Raw genomic sequence first — 23299 nt, forward strand, 5'->3', positions numbered from 1 at the left:
CATTGATGCCACTGCTGTAGACCTTAAAACCCAATGAAGTTAGATCATTTGTCCCTCAATGTTTGATTCCTTCCCAGTGTTGCCATAGCTTAGTTTAGCACGGAGTCCAAACATAGTGGTTTCAGTCAATCCCTGAATATGAATTGGTGAGTTTCAGGCTAAAGAACAGCCTTAAAGTTGACTGGCATTAAAATTAAATACATATGTGTACTAGTATCCTCTTACAATGGCCTTCAGAAGCACTAAAACAAGTCAGAGGAAAATAAATTTTATAATCTGTGTAATTTGCACATAAAGGAGTAGTCACAAAATTGTGTTTTTATGACAGAAAATGTCAACACTGGTCTTAATTACAGTTGAACAAAACTACACCTTAGTTCCATAAGTTATTTCCACAAAGAGAGAAAGAGAGAGCATGAGATTAATTGCTTTTCCAAAACGCCTTGTCAAAGACCGCACAAAAACTCCAGTAGTTTGTGTGGCTAGTGGTTTTTTCTTATATTTAAAAAGTGGTAAATCTAAAATGTATATTTATTAATATACCCTGTTGCGTCACACAGTTTCTTTCTTAAGTTATCTTGAGCACCTTCAATTCGTTAAATTCCTCTTTTCCCTCACCTGTACATTCCAGTCAGGGTTAGTTTCCACCAAAGCATTAGCCAGCATTCCCATTCAAAAGTATTGTTTAGTCTTTTCCCACACAATGCTAGATATAAACCATGATCCCTCTATTCAGGGCCAACATGACCCATGACTGGATTCAACTGCATTTGTTCCTGTTGCCCTTGAGGGATATGGGAGATGGAGTGAGAGAGTGTCATTTTCTCTCAATCTGAGCTTCCCCTGTCACAGATTCTCTCAACAAGGTCACTCTCGCTTGAGGACTGTGACCAAACTGATGGACATCTCATAACAACTTGTGGAAATCTCTCAAAGTGCTTATATAGTTCTATATCAGCTGGTTGCGTAATGCCTCTAACCCCCGGTTTTTGTGTCTGTAAGGAGAAGTTTCTCAATTTAAGACAGCTGATTAGCCCATTTTCAGTCCTGTCCAGAATGGGGAAGGGGAGTGAACTTCTTTGCTACTCTTTACAGGTATATACCTCCTCTCTCTGTGTGCACTGCTTGCATTCCACATAGCAGCACCAGCGCACCTGGCACTGACACGGCCTGGTTACCACTCGGCTCTGGGTATTGTGACCTCGACCACAGCAGATGCTGTCACAGTTCTTGTCCTTATAGCATTTTCTCCCCGAGGTGCCCGGGGAGTATTTGCTCATCCTGCAAAAGCTAGGTGAGTCCTCAATGTGGATGAGGTCCATGGTCCTGGGGATCTGATCACTGTGGCCTGGGGAGGGCTGAGCCCTGGCAGGCGAGATGTCTCCTTCCCCTGTGGCCTCATTAGTGGAGCTCCCCACTTTGAGTGAGGTCTCGTATCTCTGCTTCAGCTGCTTGCCAATCTCATGGAAGGGAGAGAGCTGCCTCCAGCATGTTTGGACTGTGCAGGAGCCTGACACACCATGGCACTTGCAGGTTGTCTCCACCCCGGCTTTGATCACCTGAGAGGGGAAGAAGAGATTTGAAAAAAAAATTGAATAGCTAAGTCAAGAAGTTCTTAACAGCAAATCACTGACAATCCCCAGTCGAAACAGTGAGTAGTTTCTGATGGTCTTGAACGTTTGTTCGGACCCTTACTAAAAAAGAAACAATTAACTGAAATCAAGTTTGTTTTTATTAACACTGTACTTCAACCCCTGCACCTGCTCCACAAGCAGTTTTTAAGATTTAGAAGTTCACTATATTCAATTTCTTTCATTGCAAAAATTGTTACACAATAAGTTACTATTACTAATGTAATTATTGTCATATTGGATGTCCTCATGTTGATGTCTGTTGGTAAGATGCACAAGAAGAAAATGTCTAACCAGCTCCCTCATGGACTAATAACTGTGTCAAAAAGGGAAAAAAACACATTGGTCTATTTGAATTAAGCTTCTAATAAACTTGCTGCGCTGTATTTGGAAATTCAAGGTTAATAATATTCTGCCTGAGAACATGACGGGTCTTAATTAAACCGTCACTTAGTTCTACCCAAGTAGAACTAATTCAAGCTCTTTAATATTGTGCTCTTTAATTAATGGACCACAAAAAGAAAGGAGAGGAGAGAGGAGGGGGTTGGGGATGGATTTACTCTTTAATCATAATTCTCAGTAACTTCCACCTTATTATGAGAATTAGGGGGCTTGATTGTGCCCACTGTTCCCTAATAAGAAGGACCTGAAAGAGAATTTCTTTAGGAGGGGAAGGGAAATTGCTTTTTTAATAAACGCCCCATTGAGCTGGTCCTTGTGGATAATGGAGGGCCTGCAGAGATTCTTGTTTTAATTACTGAGCACATGCCCTGGCCAAGCTCTAACATTCTTTGCCAAGTCTGATTGAAAACATGCGCTGAGACCAAGCAAGGGTGGATCTTGAGCCTTTTGCTCAAATGTAGGCCACAATGAGTTTCTCTGGGCCAAACTGGGCTTTGGCCAGAAGTGACATTGGTTTCATCCTAATTGCTCATTTTAGACATATCTTATGGCAGTCTGAATGAAGATTGACAACACTGGTAACGATTTTATAAAAATACTGCACATGCATCCCACAAGTGATACCAAGATCCTTTAACAGCCCACTCTTTTACACATTTTTATACTTATATTTTGTATTTGTTTTATATAAATAAAAGCATCTGATATATTCTTACAGAGTATCATTGGTTGTAGATTAGATATCTTTTAAGTGTTTTATACATTTCTGTCCTCATTAAGTAAACTCTACATGTATTGTGTTTCTGTTTGTGCAGCTTACATAAGGAGTCCAATCCTTGTAAAATCTATTGAATGTTTAAAGTTCTTCAGATTTCAAGCATACGTGATGCATAGCAGGCGTGTCTTAGATATTCTTTTTCATTTAAGATTTCACCACAGGATATTTCACAAGCAAACAGAAAACAAGAAAAGGTTATTACAAGAATAACACCCAAATATAATGAACCTGGATAGGAATAACATAAGGTAAAGATAATTTCCGTTCCTGTTCACATGGAGATGTGTTGTTGATAGTTCTTGTCTGGTACCATTTATGCAGCATTTGACCCAGTATCAGAAAATACTTCTTTGGTGAGGGCTGCAGCAACCCAAAAGCATTAGGTGAGACTTAAAAGAACATGACTGCTCTCATCCAGGAGCAACAGTATGAGGGACAATGAAGAGACAGTCAAACCAAGCCAACATGCCTCTGGGATGTTGGAGAAAAACAAAGCACCTGTAGAAACCCCAAACATATACAGCACATGCACAGTCTGCAATCTATATGCCATTATGCTGCCTTTAAGCTATTTATTTCAGTTTAATTTTTACATGTTTTGAAACAAAATGGCAACAATAAGAGAAGCTTTTGTAGAACCAGTCCATACAAGGATTTTAAGTATTACTCTGCAGCACAATTCTAGTCCTCCCTATTTAAATTTCAGTCACACAACTAAACCCAAATACAAGTACAGTAGGTCTTTTTTGTATTTTAACAGGGAAATGTAGTTTATTAACAAGCACTCTTTAAATTCCAGAAAGGGTGATAGCACTTTTTAAATCACTGTGGAATTATTTTTTCCACCGTTAACCTGGAATTCACTAAATACCAACAATGAACTATTTTGAAGGGATTGGTATTATTTAATAAAACTTGATACACTACTAGTCCACAAAATGATTTGTTTCTAAATGGCTACTTGCAGAGTTAAAGTTTCCAGACAATTTGTACTACTGTTCAGAACATTCCTTCATCGTGCAGCTCACTGCATATAATTGACTTTTTTATAAACTCCTGCTTGTGATGTTCAGAAGCAAACCTGCAAGTATATTACGAGATACAAAGAGAAGGTTATTCAGCCCATTTTGTTTCTGTGGTAGTCTAGTAACTAAAACAAAAAAGATTTGATCAAAATCATTGGTATAGATTAAGAAGAGCAAAGGCCCTTAAATTGACCACTGCAGCACTCCAAAGCTTGCATCTGCCCAGTTAGAGGTTATGCCCCTTAAGATGACACGGTTTGTTAACCAGTTCTTTGATTCCTATGCATACATTACCTTGTACCTGTGCTTTTTATATTTTCATTTTCTTTAATTTCATGAGGAATCCTAACAAAAGCTTTCCGGAAATTTAAATATATCATGTTGCAGACTCTGTTATTATTTTGCATGTTTTTTGAAATGCAATTATTTTTTATGTATTTTTTAAGTAGGACTTATAAGATTGTTTCCTGATTCAGTGTTGTCCCATTTTTTAGAAATTAGAGACTGCATTTTACATTTAAGAATTCTTTTCCCACATTTGTAAACTGTAAATGCTTTTTAAGTTTGAATAATTATAGTTCTTTGGGTTCACAGTTTTAATGGAAGCGACAGATGATTTTTCCACAAACTTTCACCTCCAAAGCAGCTAAACTTCAAAGAGAACCTGTGAACTCAGATCTTCAATTTCCTACAGCGCATTCACCTGTCTAAGAAAAGCCTGCTAGAGCTCCCCAGCATACTGAATTTTAGACATGTCTAGACTGGTCCACCCACAAGCCTAGATTTTCTCCATTTAGAAACCTAAAGGAGTCATGAGTCTTGCTTGGCCAGTTAGCACAAGCTACGGTATCTACTGCTAGGTGCTTAAGTATTAATCTTAAGGTACTTACAGAAATCATAAAATATGTATAAATCACTTTAAAACATGTGGTTTTCATTGCCTGTTCCCAAAACGTAGCCTAGTTTCCATGAAAACCAGACAGAAATGAGAAGGGCAAAAGGTCTCACTGGATGAATTAAACTGTCAACATCTTCCATGGCAAATCATGACACTTCTTTCAAGCCACGTAGGGTTAAGTGTTTTCTCCCATTGTAATAATGCCACTCATGGGAGGCTGAAACTGTCATAGTTCTTTCTGCTACAGCATCTCTTACACCACAATATACAGCAATTACTCTACTCCACCCTTTAGATCACTGCATAAGCTGCCAAGAAATTTACACACCGAGAAAAGAACTTATCCGTTAGCACTGCAGAAAATGATGTTTTTTGTTGTATTCCTTTTATCATCCACATTTACGGTTAGCTGCTGTTATCTGATCATTATAATGGTATTCTTCCAAATCTCTGTGCACGACCTACTGTATGCGTGTCTGTACTCACATTGTCCTGAGTCCTGTCCACCATCACTGGTGAATTATATATCTGGGCCGTAATGAAAGCTGAAGCTCACCTTCATTCCCACATTAGTGTTGTGCATGTTCATTCGTTCGCGCAGGTCCTTATAAGACTTCTTGCTCAGGAACTCCTTGACAAATTTGTTGCTATACTTGAGATTGTCCCCACAGCCGCCCCATTGCCATGCCTTCCTGTTCTCCAGGTCAGGGGCCTCGTCACAGGTGCAACGCTCCATGCGGCCTGCGCTACACGCCTTAGCCATGGCGTGAGTCAGCCCCGCCGATGAAATGGCAAACAGGAAGGCCGTCTCCTTGAACCCTGCACACAGGGAGAGAAAGACAGCTGTCGCTGGTGTTGACCTCGAAAGGGACTAAACGCTGCCGATTAAGAGCGGAAGCAAGCGAAGACTGCAAGTCGAATCTGAACCAACAGTAAATAAAAGCAATGAAAGTAAAAGAAATTGCAGGTCTCGATGATTCATTTTCATAGTGCACATACACAGAGGTGTACAAAATGCTAAAAACCTGAGCAAAGACTTCCATAATATTGTAAAAGTATGTATTCACATTCCCTTGTAAATAAGTCAGCTGATTATAAATTATTTCTATAACAGCCTCTTTATTTAGAAGAGATATAACTGTCAAATGCCATTTGTCAAACCATATTTAATAGTTCAGTTATTTAATAACACTGTTGGGGATGCCAATGTTTATGCAACTGTATGTGGTATTTACTTTCTTGAAACTAAATCTGCATTTTAGTTTCAAGAAAGCAAATGCCTGCATGAATAGGCACAACAGCAATGTATTTTGTGTCTCATTTGTACTGTGTATCAAGTTTCCTTTTTATTGCATTGTATTATAAACAAGATACAATTTGTTTAAAAGTCATACGTTTTTTGAAGTACGGTTACATATGAAAAATGCAAGTTTGTAGTTCTCTTGGCCCTGAGCTTTAGACCTCTGTAGGCATACTCTATGGCTCTTGAACAGTTTTTGTTGGGGGTTTTTTACCTCTTTTGAGCAGACTGGCTCGGTAGCGCCCCTCCAAGGTGCAATTCCACCTCTCGAATCTGAACTGGTACTGGCACTCCAGGGCACTCATGCTAATGGCCTCCATCAGGGTCTCAGCTACCCCAGGGTCCCGCCGGCACATCCTTCTCTGCTTCTTGTCCAACTTCAGCCGGTCACAAAGCTTGTAGTGTGCCTTGCCCAACGTCTCCTCAGGTTCTGAGCTCAGGGGCAAGATGGACAGGGGTTCCGTACCCGTCAGTCTGGCACCAAGAGAGAACCGTAAAAATGACTTTCACTTCATGCTTTCTTCGTTCTGTTTCAGGATAATGCAAGATCAAAACACTTCCTGAATGGAGGACTGTTGCTTCAAAGTCTTTTACATACTATTACAGAGCTTTCTGTGCATGACGCCCATTGGCATTCTATAAATCTCAGTGAAGTAGTGTGACAACTAATGGATGTGTGCTGCCAAAGTGATGATTCTGAACCAGCACTCCAGCACGACCCAGCACTGTGGTCACAGTAAGGAAAGCTGTGTGTTACTCACACACGGCTTGACTGTCCGTTCTTAACCATCCTTGGTCCCACTGACTGACAGTGTTGGCAAAGCAGCGGCTAATTATCTGCGATTCGTGGATCTATTTTAATGTTTATAGTTCAAGAGGGGTGCACGGCATGAATAAATGCATCGGGAAAATTCTCTTACACACTATTTAGCAGGCACACATGTTATTTGGGAAAAACAAATTACTGCCATTTCGGACTACAAAGAAAAAATATGCCCAGTTATTATACATACTGTACATAGCAATGACTAAAAATAAAAACGAGCAAAAGCATCTAGAAATTTGGCCATCAAAAAATAGAATGCTTTTTTGAGCGATTTTACCTTGGTAAGACACAGTAAGCTGAAACCTCTTCATAAGGATACTAATCTTAACTGCTGTGCTAAGCATCAGTCTATCCATGTACTGAAAAACCCGCAAAAGCACAGAACAACACAGCAAAAAAAAACTTTTTCTTGTCTTTTACTGAGGAGCATCAAAAATTGGCTAAACTGTAGATGACATCTAAATGAGAATTTGACCTAATGCTTTGTCGGCAAATCGCCCTACTAGAGGCCTGGTTCTCAGAAATCCTTTAATAAAAAAGTATGATGTTTATTTAAAAATTCAAGGATGTCCTAATGAAAAAGTTAAGTGGGAACATTTTACTCATTTTTTAACCTCGTCTGATAGCTTAAAATTAATAATTGTCAAGACATTTTCAGTGTCAACTGGAAATCTTTTTTTTCCTGAGAAGTGCATGACCGTAACATTTCTTTTTACCAATAAAGAATATCTGGGAAGTATGAAAGTCAAACAATACAAATTCAGTATAGGGGTGCAAGAGTATATTCTGTCAGTATTCAGTAGTGTCTGACACAAAAGAAAATGGTGCATAACTTGAAAAGGCTAAAGATATTTAGAGAACCTGTTAAAGTTTCACATGCAAAGACGTAAGAAGAATCAAATGCCAAAATATTTTTGTCTAATAGCTTTTTTGTCAAAGTAAATTGTAGGTGCCAAACTGGTTGTGTTAAGATTTGACAATGTAGTTGTAATTAGAGATTCAGTGAGTACTGTTTATGGTCTGTGACTTTACCACTTCATTTTCTGCTTGACGTTTAGCACTTGGGATTTTTTTTTGTGTTCTTCAAGTTGAAAATACACCTTCCTAAAATAAATAGAAGGTAATTGCAGCAATATCCATATACATACAGAAGCAATTATCTTTAATGTGATTTGTTGGATTCCTTCTGCATCATTACAAATCAGGAAAGACATAACCTGCGCACTGTTATCAGTTATCTGTGCAGAACAGCATTTTTTCTAAAATAGACTTTTCCATACAGCAGTCTAAAATAGAACATAATTTCTCCCTAAAACTATGATCAGGTTCTTGAAATTACCTCTCCACCTCCAATTTTTATATTAAGGATTTTCCTAAGTAAATAGTTAGAATGACCTCTTAATGCAATTACAAAATATCACTTTGATGCCCATGTACTGCAAGTCATTGCCATTTTCTTAACAATGTCACATCATACATGACACCACTTTGTTTTCAATGCAACATAAAGAATATGACACTCAGCAATATGTGTATATCAAATGCAAAATTAAATAAAGAACTATTAGCAGTGTAAATGATTTATAATGGACACGCATTTACATCTTAAGCATACAGTAACTACAGTTGGGATTCACATCAGACATGTTAATCTCAGTGTGCAGCAGAACCTACAGTAATGAAAAACACAAGGTCCACATCCCTCTATGTCTTCTAACTGTAGCTGAATGATCTGAGGAAATAATTGTCTAGAATCACTTCTCTATACTGTAATTTATGGCTAAAACAAATGTAACTGTGTTTGCCTGTAAGCAACAGAAAGAGGCTCAGTTTCCAAATCAATGTTAATGTTCCAGCACAAACAATTCCTTCAAATGTGACATGTAACAGAATCCAAAAAGGCCACACTGACTGCTATATCTATGAGCCAGAGATGATCAGAAAGAAAAGCACAGATGGCTGGTACTAGCAGATTGATCTTCGTGGAGGATTATTTAAAAACACTGCACCATCCACTTATCTGTCAAAATAGCAAATAAATTCAATCCTCTTAGATCATTTTAAGATTTTTCTCTGAAATTATTCCATGAATTGCAGAGTCTCTCAAGTCTAACTGTCTTGTGGTATACTCCACAAAACATTTACTGGCGTGTATATGTTTAATGTTTCAAAAAATGTAACATCCAATACATTTGACAGACTAAACTGTCATTTCACCATGCACTGGTGATGATAAAATTGCTAATCATCAGCCTACAACATACCCAAATTGCAGTGCTTCTGCAAACAATTTTAGCCATAGCTATTTTTGCACATTTTTTCATATACACCAATTGTGTGCACTTCTCTGTTTTGTGATGCTCATGAGATGGGTGAGTGAATTTGAACTGAATGCCCACTCTTTAGGCATCCTGTGACACCGGGTCACTTCCCAGACAGCAGAAAATTACACTATGCCAAAAAACCAAGCCTCTTGTTGCAGGAGAATTCAATGCTATTCAGATTCCTTGGAGATCGCATCATTGTAACAAGCTCAGATGAGCCTCATTAAACTTCTGACAACTTATATGTATCATCTACAGATCCTTCCCAATATTTCGTAAAAAATTTGATGCTGCTATCTAAATAAACAGTACTGCCATCAATCTAAGCTAAAGGTTAAGAATTATTTACAACATCCTTGCTCAAAAGGAAGATGCAGTTTCAAATGGCAGGTAAGCATAACACAACCTACAGTACTCTAACAATACTCATGATTGCAAATGTAATCATACCACTTCTGACAAGATATTCACCCTTTGACAACCGATTATTTTTACAACAGCTGAGAAAAACTGAATATGCATAGTAACTCTCTAGAGCTTACAAAGAAGCAACTAGAAACAGCTGTTTTTCTGTTTTGAGTGTATTTTGGAGAGAAAATGACAAAACAAAGTACTTCAGTTGAGCAGCAGGTCACTTTCAGCAGTTACTTTAGTGCATAAAAGCATTCCTTCACTACAGAAGTTAGTAAAAAAAACTCTGATTATTAAGAGTATGCAAAAGAAGCAGTGAAATCAATTACAGATCTGTAAAAAATAGTACAGAAAATGAGCATGGCCTGATGTTCAAACTGAAAAGTCCACATGTCCTTTCTCTGTGTGGCCATTAAAAGCAGTATTCCATTAAAAAAGAAAACTAAAAGAGGGTAAACAGACATGTACATATGCAGGATGTGTGAACTTTATTTTATCGTTTAAGTAAACAGCATAGTTCTCCAGCAAACAGTGAGTCAAAGCCCTCCTCGTGAAACAAAGACAAGGAAGTAAAAGCCAAGAAACAACAGTGTTAAAACGTAACACACCAGGTCTGTAAATTAATTTAGTTGTACAAAGACGTAAAAGGAAATTGTGCAATTACATTTACACTTGCGGGCTCTCTCATCTGTAAAATCTCCTGATGCCCCAATATACTTATCACCTTTGTATCTCAGTCCATGTTGCATTGTATCTTATTACCAATAAAATCACTGAAGGTCAGATATATTGCTCTTTATCTCATTCTGAGACAGATACGAAGATACGTTACAAATTCAACAAAATTCAATTCAATGAAGGAAGCCGTCCCAACACAATAATTAGAAAACCACAGTCTTATTTTAAAAGCCTATTCTCACTATTTTATTTGTTTGGTGTGTACATATTTAAATACATTTTATTGTTGAAATAGAGTGACTTTAAAAGCTTATTCTGTACAGTACGGAACAGAGTTAGCTGCAGATCAGAACTCTGAAAGTTGTATATTATATCAATTTGCCAAAAAGTGCTATATTTGGTTTCTGAACTTTATAACAGTCATCTGTAGGAACACCTGCTGCTGTAGTTGATAACATCTACCACTGTAAGAATGACAGCGGAAAAAGTCTATATAGTAGTAAAATACGTGGGCTATGTCCTGCACACACTTCAGAACCAGACTACTAGTAAGATACCCGTATAGGATGAAACAGTAACTAAAAATACACATTCATGGGCATGTGTGAGAGATGAAGAAGTGGAACAAATGGAAGAAGTGTTTCACTGTTCACTTTTGGTCTGTGGGCATGTGTTGGATTTGTCATTCAGTGGATGAAGCTAAGACTAGTTAAGACGACCTGCCCCATTTAGGAATTCTTGCCTTCAGGATGAGATTCCTAATTCCTGTCAAGCCCAAACAATTTGTTTGCCTCTCCTCTGACACACCGATGCACTGCATTTGTTTGAAACTCATTATTGAATTACGGAATGGATGACTGGCATGTCATGTCTTGAATACAATTCTGTCCAGTTTATGCATCTGGGATTATTAAAAAGTAAACATTACATGCTGTTTTATTTTATCTGTCGATGGTGGTTGAATTTATGAGTATTTCACCCTTCTGTGATCCTGAATATCTGCATTAACTGAAAGCCAGAGTGGCACGAATATGTGTGGTGTTCATGTGTGGAATTCAGGGTGGTGAATATGTTGACTTCTTTTGATGTTTAATAATGAATACCTTGTGATATAATTTGTTTTAAACATTTTAAAAATATTGGTTCCTTTGTCTGATCTACAGTATAATGTGGGCCAGACAAGCTAAACAATCAAGTTGAAATTAAAAGGTAAAAGCGTTTTCAAGATTGTGATTATAGATTGTTAAATCAGAAGCAAATGTTTCTAGAGCCTTCTTCCACACATTTCATTACTATAATAAGGAAGTAATTATGTTTTACTTCATATAAACATCAATGCTGATAAGAGACCCTTTTAAAGAAAAATCTTTCTCTAGTTGTTTAAGTTGTGTTGCTTTTGTATATCTACACAAGAGTAAAACATAATAGTAAGACCCATTTTTGGCCATACTTTACTTGGAAAAAAGAAATAAAAGTCCCTGAAAAAATGTTCTCTTCAGTTAAATATGAAATGCCACAAGTAACTAGAAAGTGGTTTATAATGTCTATATAATTTTTGAGATACATTCCATTTGTCTCTTTCTGTTATCTTTGTCTGCTCTGTAATATATACTTAGATCTGGGGTACTGCCTTGGCAATTCACAATAGTTTGGTCTCAGGCTATGGGAACCACACACTGGATAGAAAGAAATAACCCACCAATACAGATATAGACTACAAAGGAACAAGTAATAGGTTTATTCCATGCTGAAAAAAAGAAGAAAGAGAACACAACGTTTCGGCCGTGGAGCCTTCTTCAGGTGTGAGAGAGACAGGGCAGTAGGCAAAGGTAAAGTAGCGGGAGAACAAAGGTTGGGAGGGAGGAGGAGTGAGAGGCGGGAGCAGGGGACAGAAAGAGAGGCCAATCAAGAGGTCACAATCAACACCTCTTGATTGGCCTCTCTTTCTGTCCCCTGCTCCCGCCTCTCACTCCTCCTCCCTCCCAACCTTTGTTCTCCCGCTACTTTACCTTTGCCTACTGCCCTGTCTCTCTCACACCTGAAGAAGGCTCCACGGCCGAAACGTTGTGTTCTCTTTCTTCTTTTTTTCAGCATGGAATAAACCTATTACTTGTTCCTTTGCAGCCTACGCATGCTGACGCAGCTACCCACCTGAACTACTACCAGATATAGACTATATTAACAGCATCAATTTCAACAGAACACTGGCTATCTAACAGCTGTGGAATAGCTGTGTGTCTTTAACTCTGTAAATTCTAATATATTCCAAATGGATATTTGAATCCGTGCATGGGTTTAAATTTTCATATAAATATATGATAAAATATAAATATCTTCTTTTTATCATCCAGATATATTGATATCTATATTTAAAGGTTATTTTTACTGATTATCTTGAATTATTCTGGAATTATTTTGTGTCACTGTGTCAAGAGGCTTGTTTAATACAGTAGCATGCTTAGACTTTGGGCCAAGCATATTAGTATTTCCTTAGCCTCTGCTTATCATAAAGAAATGCCATTTCAATTTCCAAGACAGATGGCAGATGTTAAAAAAAACATACATTGGAATACACTTTAGAAAATATTTAATTAATTGGTTTTAACCGAGAAGCACAATTATATAGATACAGTATATAAAAAGACATCTTGTATTTTAAAAAAATGTAAGTAATTTCATCCTTTGCTATCACTTTTGGTTGAATGCCAATTAAAGATTCACACCAGACCTACGTATATGTCTTCCACATTCCATTAGAAAGTAGCACTCATCAAAGCAGAAGAGAAAATAAGAAAGCATCGCAACATATGTGTTAGTGTAAGTATATTCAAATAACCAGGCATTTTATTGAGAATGCAGAAAAGTGGTGAAGGCTATTAGAGATTAAAATAAAAACAACTGAAGATCAAAATGCCATCACTCTTGACGTCTGTCCGGCTTAGGACTCAACAAAACAAAAAGGACATTGTGGCTCTGGAAAGAGTCCAGAGACGAGCAACTAGACTAATCCCTGAGATACAGAGTATGACTTACACAGAACTGAATATTTTTAGCCTGTAACAAAGAAGGCTTCGTGGAGATTGGAGTGAGGTCTTTAAAATCCTAAAGGGGTCAAGAAAGTCCAGCCCAGTCACATTCAGCACAGACACTAGTAAGAGAAGGGTGCTTCCTGAGTTCTGTCTTCACTTTGTTTCCTCTCTGGTTTCAGGGGCATATGTGCTGCATGACTGCCTTCCATGCTTTAAAAAATAAAATAAATACATTGTAACCATGCTAACTCCCTTTTTGTATATATATTTTTTCTGTTTTAAAACATGGTGACTGGGAGAAAAGTAAAACATATTTAAAAAAAAACAAATCAGTGCAAATCCCGACATCACTGCTTGAGAGATTTAAAAAGCTTTTCTTAACTTATCAAGTTCTCACTGTACATACATAACTTTATTTTTTTTTCTTTGTTCAGTGAAAACGTTTCCAACTTCAGAAATTACATGGTTTGGGCAGCCAAAGCAAACACTGGGTACAGTTCATGTTACTACCTATTCACACATCAGATGCTCTGCTTAAAGTCTTGGCAGAAATCCAGTATTATTCCTGTAAATGCAAGTGAAGGTAATTCAGTCCAGATAGTAATCTTATCAATTTCAGATGGCCTTCAGGAAATATTCACAATCATAACTGCAGCATACTGCATGCACATGGATATATATATCTATGCAGAGACAGACATTTAAATTTTTTTTTAAAAAAGACTGCCTAACTGTCGATCAGCCTATCTAATTAAAGCTTGGGTTTGTCAAAACGTTTCCTGGAATGCAGCTGCCACAGCTCATAATGATTGCCCAAAACAGTTACATAAACCAAACGTTACTTATTATGCAGCTTGTAGCAAGTACTGTACATATAAGATTTACATATCTTCCTTATGTGGAGTGATGCTCAAAAGAAGTAAAATACAGAACAAAATGCAGTAAAGTAACTCACGGGAAGTTTCAGGTGCACGTGTTCTATACAAAGTATTGTGATGTAACAGTGAATGTATTGCATGCTCTAAATCATATGGCTTCGTAGCAACAATAACTCAGAAAATTGAAGGCGAAAAGTCCAAACACAAACTGGGGATCAGCAAAGATTAACCTGTGCATTATTCTTTCAATTATGTCATCATCTTAAGGCTCTTTACAAAACAAAACAAAGGCATAAACAATAATAATTCCTCAAATTTATATAGCGCTTTTCTGGAATCTCCACTCAAAGCGCTTTATAGGTAAAGGGGACTTCCCACCACCACTTCCAATGTGTAGCCCCAACTGGATGATGTGACAGCAGCCGCAGTGCACCAGTATGTTCACCACACATCAGCTATCAGTAGGGAGGAGAACAGAGTGATGAAGCTAATTCAAAGATCGGGATTATTAGGAGCCCATGATTGTTAAAGGCCAATGGGAAATCTGGCCAAGACCCCGGGGTAACACCCCTACTCTTTTCAAGAAATACCCTGGGATTTTTAATGACCACAGAGTCAGGACCTTGGTTTTATGTCTCATCAGAAGGACGGCAACTTTTTACAATATAGTGTCCTCGTCACTTTACTGGAGCATTAGAATTCACACAGGCTGCAGGGTGAGTACTCCCTACTAAAAGAGATGTGCAAAAAGGTGGCTGACATGTATGATATAATTAAGCCTTGGAGATCATTCCGCATCATTGGAGTGAAGGAACAGAAAGCATCATTTCTGGTCGAAGCCTCATTAAGGGGACTGAGAGAAAGACATACTGTAAAGGTGTAAATGACAGGTAGGGATATAAAGAGTAATCATATAACTGATCTAGTCAGAAGGCAGACCATTTAAGACAAGAGTCTCCTACTCTGGTCCTGATTTAAACCCTTTAAAGAAGGGGGCAGTGTTTTGAATTTTATTCTGAAGTCCAAAGGACTAATGGGCTAATTTATGGCCATGTATTATACTTTTAGGTAAGATCCAAGCTTTTTGAAAATGCTTCATCTTCTTCAGATAGAAACAGCAGAATGCACTATATTATAATAATAAAGTCAGGAAAATACATAAAGGATGCATTTGTATTTCAGCACTAGACTGAGAGTGTCTTTATTTGTTAAAAGCAAAGATGCAAAAAGTCCCCCTCACAACGTTGCAAAGGACAGAGGAAAGTCATTGTGGAGTTGATAAGGAGATCCAGCCAGCCCTGGTGAAGCCTTGGTCCTCTCAGGATTCCATGTAGAAACCTTTGTTACAGCTATTTATTAACTTCAAATAAGTTTGACAAGGCAGCCAATGCTTATTTACAGTATATGCATTTATAAATAAGGGTTTTCATGAGAATCCAATTAAAACTGATGTCATACCAACATGCATCTGACCCAACGCTAACAGAAAAAGAATGGTGTCAAAAACAGAGCCCTGTGGAACGCCAAATACGACCAACTTTGTGGTAGAGTAACAATTTGTTCAAATTGTTTTGTACATGTTAGTTAACATTTAAACCATAACAATCAAAAATCACTTCAAGCAATATCAACAACCCTTTCTAATATATTCAACAAGATGGTTATGATTAACAATATCAGAGGCAGCATTGCGGTCCAGCAAGACAAGAAAGGATAGAAAACAGACTCAGAGGCATCAGTAAATCATTAGTAACTCTATCAAGAGCTGCTTCAGTTGCATTGATGTGAATCCAGAAAGAAATGGCTCATGTAGTTTATTTGTAGATAAATGAGCTTGTAACTAAATAGTAAAAGACCACTGAAGAACCTTTGCCAAAACTGGTAAGTTAGATATTGACCTATAATTACTGAGTAGGCTGGAGTTTACGTTCTGCTTTTTTTAGCAGAGGGATAATAACTGTGAGTTGAAGGTCTGAGGGAATAATTCCAGACCTTAATGATTCATTGATGTGAGCATGACAGTAGCAAAAGGATCCAAGAAACATGTAATGGGCTCATTCAGTACATCAGCTTAATATATTGCTGCATCCAAAATACTGCAAACTGCTCTGCTATTGCCATTGCATTTCTTGTTGGATATCTGTTCCATCATGACACTTTTGGAAGCACAAAGAACATATGACTGTTGAAGCAAAGGCAATTTATTTTTTTAATCTTAACAATAATCCAAACATCAATGAGCCAGTGGTGCAGCATTATAACAACAGATATAAGTGTTAATAAAGTATTAATCTGTAGCATTTCTTGCAGGTAGTTACATGTCTAGCCCACCCTCCATACCTAACATTGTTTCCACAGAGAGCGTTTGGATTATTTAATTAAACAACTCAACTTGCTGTCTTCTCATCATTCTCATTGCTCATTAGCTACTGTGATAAGCTTAACTGTTCCTTAACTGTTTCACCTTGAGGTAAAATTGTAAGGCACCATTTATCAGAAAAATATCTCATTGTCAAAATGTTCAAATAAAATATTTCATTGTTCATCTTTAACTAGTTGACTTTGTGCTAAAGTACACTTACATATAACAGAACTTCACAACACTATTACATGAGTCCAAGTATGTTAAGATATTCCAAAAAAGATACAGTGAGAACCACTTCATTTAATGTGTCATGATAAAGATTTTGCTTCTTTCTTGTTGCATTAGGGATTTGCAAAAACATATAGACACTACAGAAAACTGAAAGTTTGAAGTACTTTTATAGTGCCTTAAGAAAAAAAATAGTTACATTGCGTGTGCACTTCCTTAGGAGCTGGCTACCATATATTGATTTTGGCCTTGCCCCAAAATACATATTCAACACAGCCTTGCATATCTCAGCTGTGGGAAAAGCAGGCCTTGATAGTGGATGATTGTCAAGCAGGTGGGTCAGAAGTAATCACATTTATGCAAGAAATCGATTTATCAGAAAGCCACAACAAAACTACCATCTTGAAGATTATCTTTGGGATAGGATTGCTGTCCACATTGCTGCAGAAACTGCAGGAATTGCAAAAACCTGATTGATTCTATGCCCACAGTGGCTCTAAAGTCTAAGCCTCCTTGTGTTTAGGTTTTAGGTTGTACACAAGGGAGAATGGTACTTTTGTTAGACTTCTGTAAGCCCCTTCCAAAACATCAGTCATATTCTTTTTATGTAAAGTATAGTATATTTAAACATAACAAGAACATTGAGACAGTATTTGGAGCATTGAATTGTAATTTCTGGTTCAAGCAGAAGTCTGCCACTTACTGGTCGGCAAACACTACTTGAAGATGTAACCCGATTTTCCACAAAGCAGTGATACACAACGCTTAATTATTTTCTGCAGTAAGGTCTCCGTTTCAGCAATGGTCTTGGTTACGTATATTAAATCCAAGAAATATAGAAAACAGTGCATTCTTTCAACTTAATGTCAAATTCTTACTCTTCCTTAGCTACTTAGTTATCAGTTGATGCTGTATATACACATGGGAACAGTGTCAAACTCTCATATTCTAAGCATTCTTAGTTAAATGTAGAACCACTATTTAAAATTCCAACTTGAAAAAATAAATCTACTGTAAATGCAAGGACTTCTGAAGTCCAATTTCTAACAAAGGGCAATGCTAATTTCTAAGCATTTCTTAGCCTTTAATAAGATAGCAAAATGTTCAATTAAAAGTTTGATAAACTTGATTAATCAAGATTTCAACTCAAACCACTATGCTTAGACTATGTTTAGGAAACACTGAACTCAAGGTCTTACATTCCAGCACTAGTTAGACCCAACTTGCTTCTGAGATATGATGAGACCTGGCTGCTTTCTATAAGGCATTACTGGGCCAGGAACATGGGCTGTGGCGCTCAGGGTGCTGAAATCTAACTAGTCGAAGAGATGTGTAATAAATTCTGCATCCTACAACAAGATACTATAGTACTTAAAATTCACTTACAATGTGAATCAGAAAAACACCAATAACAAAAAAAATATTATAGTAGCAAAGTGTGTTCTACTGTAGTCAAAACACATGATGAGGTATCTTAAAATCACCCTGACATAATGTACTACAACTGTTAAGAACAGCTTTCTGTATAAACAGGTTTTGCTTACATAATACAGAATAGGCCGATATATACTGTATATAAACCTATATAGTCCCAATTGGAAATTAGTTGTCTTTCTTTTCAAACACCACTCACAAACCACTCATAGGTTTTATATATATGTTTATATTTTACAGTAAGCCTTGAATTATCTTAGTAAACCAAAATAGTTATTGCTTGCCCATTAGCCTGAAACTGTTAAACCAATATGACACCTTCTACGTGTTTGAAGTTCTTGCTAAATCCTTTGGATGTAAGAAAAAACAGGAGAATATCTGGCAAATGTAGAATTTAATATTGGAAAAGGGTTACAGTTATATAAACAACAGTCTTTCAAATGATCAGGAATCTCATAGGCATATTTTAAGTACTAAATGTATGGAACTTGAGTTTTATAACGACGATATATTTTAGTTTTTTGCAGTTAAATGCTCATTTTTAAGATGTACATACAATATTTCTTTAGTTGAAATACAAATTGAACAGCAGAACACTTGGTAAATTTTGTTGTTCAGATGCACTAGCAGTAGAATCTATTTTCAAAACCTAAGTAAATATTTTAATATACAGGACATTAAAGTAACATTTTTATGTCTGAAATCTCTTTTGTATTAGAATTTTAATAATTACTGTATACAATCTGAAATGCTTTAAACATGTATAATCGTTAAACTTGAATTATCAGACAGTTGAAAGTGTCTGATAGTCGAAGGTCCTGTTAGGCACAGCATTTCAAAGTAGTATCATGTTCTTTAAAAGTGTGATGGAAATAGAAGCAGGTTGTATGAAGTCAAGTTCTTTTGTGTAGTCGATGCCTGATGACACACAGGGAAAGTTCCCCTTCCTAACACCCACAATATAAATGATTAGTGCTGATACCGGATTACAAAATGGTGGAGGAACCACTATCTTCAACATCATATACTGTACCAGATTTGCTCATGTGTAATGTTGGAGCTAACCTATTATCTAAATCACATTTCATTTTTTGGAGTGTAATGTGCATGTAAATGTAGCTCCAACAAGGTAACGTATTTTCAGTACCGGTATGGTGACCCTTTTAACTAACCAGATTAAATGATCTGACAAGTAAGTTTTCAGACTCAAAAACTAAAACTGTTACTGAAATTGTTCACATTTAGAACTGGCATTACCCTAATTGTTTTTCTCTCTAATTCATCAAACAATATACTTTTTATTTTTTTAATAACCTTAATGTGTACTAAAGGGTATTTAGGATAACATCCCACATTGTGCTGTTGGCAAAGAAGCCCACCATTCTGTTAACTTTTATTAATAACAGTTCTTTACCTAAGACTCTTATTTGGGTTCTGCTAGAATCAGAATGCAGATCTGTGTATCCTTTATTGCAGCCTGTAAAATTGCTTTTCTGTAAAATCGTAGCATGCAGGGCTTATTTATTTTTGGATAAATGCAAGGTGGCCAAACAACCATGCAGCTAATAGCCGTTTCATTAACATAACACAAAGAGCTTCAGAATAATAGTAATAACACACTGTTAAATGAGTCCCGTACTTGTATTTTAATGCAAGACTGGGCTTGCCAAAAAAGTAATTACAGGGATACCATTACGTGATAATAATAGCAAGGATTTACCGTTCAAGGATGTGTTATTTGGATGGAGCTTCCTGGCTTAAATGTATTAGGCCTCGAGTTCATTTCATGGTCGGTCGATACAAATCAACAGAACTAACAGGTCCGTGAGTATAAAGTTAACTGGTCAGTTTTTCAGAATGTCTTTTTTTCAGTCTATACTGTATGCCCAGATTCCACTAATTCAGTAACTAATGCCTACTGCTTTTATATGTTTTTTATGAAAGGTAATGCTTCAAACTAAGATTTCTTTAAAGAAAAATATAATATAGCTGTTGAACTAATTCCTTGCATAAAAGGTGTCCACAACACATTTGAGATATTATTAGTACTTAAAAATAATGACTAGTTTATGTCCTAGACAAATTGCCTGACAATCCCACTTAGGAAATTTCATGTTTTTGACTTACACAGTGCTCTGTCTCACCATGTAATTTTACACTGCTCTGCATGGAAACTTGCAAAACATCTTCAGAAATGTTAGTTCATATAAAGTTTGAGAAATTAAACAGCAGACTGTAACAACAAAATCAATAACAAGTACTTATATATATATATATCTTATTGTATATAGTGCCTTTCAATGTCCAAAGTAACCCAATATAAAGAAAGTCCCAACTGTGGATGCTAGAGTAATTCTTCAAAGAGAGCAACATACAGTAAAGTGCAAATGGGAGCTCCCAGTTCTGGAACTTCTGGAACGGGACCTTCTGTTCTGGAGAAGATCACTGGGCAGTACAAATGTTTAACAGACTTACAATGCAGGTTATATTAATCAATCTTCATTGCAGGTTCTATAGCAATATTAGTTCCAATTTGAAAACCTGTACCTAGAGCCCAAATAAATTTAGTTTTATTTAAAAAAAGAATGTGCATGTATGGGTGATCAAATCTAATGGTTTATTCTCCCATTTCGTATTCTACCCACCAAAGTGCCTGCACGCAAGCAGTAAGTAGGTTGAGGCATACCCAGTGAACAGAAACAAACTAAAAAAAAACACTCTCCATCAGGGAGACATGACTATAGTACCTTAACAGGATAAGGTTGTTCCTTACCGGTATTGATACCTTAAAACAAGGATTGAAATCACTTTTTTATCTTTACAGATGTGCCTTAACTGTTTGCTTATGGGAGTTCATTCTACACATGCTTGTTTTCCTCATCTGTACAACAGCCAAGGAAATCAGACAGAGGAAGAATTACAGTAGATGGCTATCGGCATGATGTTATCATGTTTGCCGTCTTGCTCTTTTACACACAAATGTTCTTATTTGTTTTTGCTTGTCATTTGCACCAATCCATAAATATTTGCTCTAGGGTTCCTTAACTTTGTTCATGCAGGTTATTTATAATCATATTTATATGATTTTATTGTAATTACATTCCTAGAAAGCTAATGGTTCTTTTTATGCAGTCTTTAATATGAAAGCATTTTAATGGTTTCTTAACTTCCTTCATTTTTAAAGATTTAGGTTTATTATTGGCTACTTATACATAAATGGACACATTTATACATATATACAGTACTTGGAATCTAAGAGTTTTATTACAACACACTGATCATGTTTGTATACCATTGATTAATTACATGACATTTATTAACTACAGGCACATTGTTTTTGTATTATAAACTGAATGCCATATTTTGTTTTCAAAATTAATTCTTACAACTTCATTCTATGAAGATATACAGTACTCAAATTACATCCTATCCCCAGGTGCTTTGTAATAATTTAAGTCATTTTTAAAATACTAAATATATACAGTTAATATCTTAGCAGCAACATTTTAGCACTATGTTTAACTATATATTTGTGTGTTTATGTGCTCAACACCACTGCAGATGTTCCCTGTAATGTTCTCTGTGATGGAGTAAATCATTTCCCAGACTGCATAGTGTGACAGTGGTTAGCATCACCGCTTAGCAGCACTGAAGCCCTGGGTTCATTTCCCTGGCTGCTATCTGTGTGGAATTTGTATGTTCTCCCTGTAGCTGTGTGGTTCTCCAGTCCCATAGTTCAAAGACATACTGGTTGGTTCATTGGATTCTGGAAGAACTGGCTCTGTTGTGTATGTGTGTGTACTTGTGTCTGTGTGTCTGCCCTGACTTCCCATCCAGGATGTACCCTGTCTTGCTCCCATTGCTGTGTCCTGCCACCTTGAACTAGATGAAGTGCCTGCTGAAATAGATCCATAGAAATGTACTTCCTGGTTCTCTCACCCAAGCAATGCTTTAAAAAAGGGTTTTAATCCTTATCCAAGTAGTAGAGAGGCATATTTTTACTTTCTTTGTATAGTGAAAAAAAACAGGTTGGAGAAATTCTGATAGCTACACTTTCCCTGAATAAAACTGTAGCTCACAGTAAAATGTGTATCTTGTATTATTACTGAATATTTGTACATGGAGAATAATGAACAGATACAGATTAGCAATAATGTTGTACAAAAAGAAGGAAAGGAAAGTCCAAAAACATTAGACTAATGCCTCAGAGAAGACAGAAAGAGAAAGGAGCCGAGTCAGTAGAATAAGGATTTCTTCTAGCTGCAGTCTGAAAATGGCCCAGAATCAGGATAAATAAATTTGCAAGACTAGTTGAGTTTCCTACATCATCTATCCTCCTCAAGACATTACTCAGGACTGTCCAAGTCATTCCAGGGGAGACCACAGCGTCTTTGAGTTTGTGTTCCAGCCAGGTTTCAGCAAGTTAAATGCTTTAATTAACTGGGCAAATTTATAACTGTTTTCTAGTTCTCCGATTTTCTGTATGTACTTTGAATAAAAGCTGCCTTATAAAACATCTACTTAAAAATAAAACTTGACTAATTAAGCAAATAATTAGGTGAATTAGGTAACTGAGAGTTTAAGTTTGAATGAAAACAGGAAGGTCAGCAGGCCTCCAAGAGCGGAGTGTGACACTCCCGGTCCAGGGCACTCCAGATGTTCCAGCTGTTTATCTGTAGCTCACTGCCAACACAAGCATGGCTGTTCAGCAGTAAAACAAAACTGTCTCACCAGCAAGTCAAAGCAGAATTTTATCTCTTCATGGTAATGGAAGACTATAACAAGTATACTGGCTATCCAAGTACACTAACTGATGCATTAGGAGTCACTCACACTCAAAATGAATATGCTTCATGATAACAGAAATGTTAGATTTTCTCAATATATAATATACATTTTTATAAAAATATCTGCTTAGCGCATGATGATCAGATTTTTTTCAGTTTTGTTTTTTTTGTGCTTTGGTATTTTATCACAGTTCGACTGACTTTATGACTAGGTTACTCATTTTATTGTTATTATTCTGTTATTTGACTGATGCTTTGATCCAAAGCAGCTCATATTTGTAACTATTTAGAAAGCTGAACATTTT

General features: G+C 36.7%; 1 protein-coding gene across 1 annotated transcript in view; it reads right to left on the reverse strand.

Annotated features, from left to right (window-relative positions):
* Positions 1–1071: 1071 nt before the first annotated feature.
* wnt9a (wingless-type MMTV integration site family, member 9A) overlaps positions 1072–23299 on the reverse strand; it is a 44714-nt gene continuing 22486 nt past the window's right edge. The window contains exons 2-4 of the mRNA XM_088918886.1: positions 6249–6508; positions 5291–5553; positions 1072–1559 (exon numbers count right to left, since the gene is read on the reverse strand). Coding sequence (XP_088775012.1) covers positions 1083–1559; positions 5291–5553; positions 6249–6508 — 1000 coding nt within the window. The 3' untranslated portion in view covers positions 1072–1082. The remainder of the gene's footprint in view (positions 1560–5290; positions 5554–6248; positions 6509–23299) is intronic.

This window comes from Atractosteus spatula, chromosome 6, assembly GCF_055471065.1.
Source record: "Atractosteus spatula isolate fAtrSpa1 chromosome 6, fAtrSpa1.hap1, whole genome shotgun sequence".
Taxonomy (NCBI): Eukaryota; Metazoa; Chordata; class Actinopteri; order Semionotiformes; family Lepisosteidae; genus Atractosteus; species Atractosteus spatula.